The 1,912-nt window shown below is 57.1% G+C and overlaps 1 protein-coding gene across 1 annotated transcript in view; it reads left to right on the forward strand.

The window, feature by feature from the left end:
- The window catches only part of KCNT1 (potassium sodium-activated channel subfamily T member 1), a 40,355-nt gene that overhangs the window by 15,407 nt on the left and 23,036 nt on the right, over window positions 1-1,912 (forward strand). The window contains 1 exon segment of the mRNA XM_030885316.2: window positions 1,854-1,910. Within this exon segment, the coding sequence (XP_030741176.1) occupies window positions 1,854-1,910 (57 nt within the window).

The following is a 1,912-nucleotide window of genomic DNA, read 5'->3' on the forward strand; positions in this document are numbered from 1 at the left end:
GGGATGTCCAGTTGCCTACAGATGGGCTTTGGGTCCCCACTCTGCACTCCCCCTCATTCATAATAATACGATTTTTTGGTCTTTGATACCTGACCCCTTCAACACCTCGTGGCCACACAGGCTGGTGTGCTTCTTCCAGGTGGGCTTTGTTGCTTCTGAGCTAGATGGCCGCTGGTTTACCTTCAAGCCTTTAAGACCCCAGGCGCTGTATCTGTGGATAGTCACAGCCGGCTCCGTCAGCTTTGTGCCCTTGCCTTTACGCGTTGGGGGGACACACCCAGGCGTAGCGTCACAGCTCCGGGTTCTCCTGGGTCTCACAGTGGCCGCAGCCCTCGGGATCCCCACCAGTCGTGAGCAAGTGCCTCCCCCCCCCTCCCCCCATCTCTCCGCACCCTCGCCTTACTTGTCCTCTGCTTCACAAGAGGCCCCTCGCGATGGACTGGCTTCCTGTGGTCTTGGCGTCCAGCTCCTGATGGCTGATGATGTGGGCGTCTGGTCACGCGCCCGTTGGTCACTTGGAGGGCTTCTCTGGACAAATGCCTAGCCACGCCTTTGGTCCAGTCTTCCAGTTCGGTTCTTCGTCTTTGTTGGGGTGTACCCCTTGGGGTATTCTGGGTAGTCAGCCCTGATCTGACACGGGGTGTTTTCTCTCCTCCTGTGGGATGTCTGGTCCCTAACTTCGTAAAGTCCCTTAATGCCAAGTTCTGAGCTCTCACCAAGGCCCAGTTGGTTCTCTCTCTAGTTGCTCGTGAATCTAAGAACCCACTTTCTAAAAGAAGCTCCTGACACCCCCGTTCCCTTCTAAGGGTTCTATGGCTTCAGACGCTGTAGACGGCCCCTGGCACATTTGGGTGGGTATTTCAATAGGGTCTGAGGGAGGTGCAGGGCCCAGCTCTAGTCTTCTCCAGATTCAGTGATTGCAGCACCCTCTGCTAAGGGAATGACTTTCTCCCATTGATTGACCTCTGCCACCCTTATCGGAAATGAGCCAGTCATCCATGAATGGGTGCATTTCCAGATTTCCTGTCCAGTTTCTTTGGCCGAGATGTCCGTCCTTATACCAGCACACACGGTAGCATTGTAATATATTTGGAAATGGGCAAATATGAGTTCTCTTATACTGTTGTCCCCAAGACTCTTTTGACTCCTTGGGGCCCCATGCAATCTCACAGGGATTTGAGGGGCAGCTTTCCCATTTCTGGAGGGGGCAGGGGACGATTAGAATTTAGATTCCAGTGATGTTGCGTTTGTAGATTGCTTTGGGCAGCCCTGACCCCCTGACCTTCCCATCTGCCATGTGTCACTGGCCTAAAGGGATGAGAGGACGGACAGATAGCGAGTCTGGCCTCCAGGCCACCAGGTTTGCAGAGAGGACTGAGGTGCATCCACTGCCCCCACGAAAAGAGGAAGAGGGGCCCATCCTGGGACTCTGAGAGCAGCCAGGGCCCTGGTGTGGGTCCGTCTGCTGCTCCTGGGAGAGGCCGGTCCTGGGCAGTGACTTAGTCGAGACACACCCTCTTTGGCCATGCACCCTGCCAGACTTGCTGGGGGCATCCCCTCGCCCTCCTGGGGCCCTGCATGTCACCGTGTCTCTTTCTGATGGGGACAGTGACAGGATCTGCACCCTCCCCTGGGGACTGTCCTCACCACACACAGCTTCCAAGCTTCCTGCTCCCCATCAGACCCGGGTGTGTGCGATGGAACCCAACTGCCGCCCCCTCCCACTCAGCACACAGACGCCCATCTGAGTGGTGTCCCTTCCCACCACCCTCAGCCTGGATAGCCCGGGGCAGGGTCCTCCAGGGGCAGTGTTGGGAGGGACCTCGGCAGTGCCAGCTTCTCTCTGTCCGCAGCTGGGGCTGCCCCAAGCAGGTCTACAAGTTCAACGGCTCGTCATCCGAGTTCCACTGGT

This window comes from Echinops telfairi, unplaced genomic scaffold (genome assembly GCF_000313985.2).
Source record: "Echinops telfairi isolate 266 unplaced genomic scaffold, ASM31398v2 ScPeMD7_25;HRSCAF=90, whole genome shotgun sequence".
NCBI lineage: Eukaryota > Metazoa > Chordata > Mammalia > Afrosoricida > Tenrecidae > Echinops > Echinops telfairi.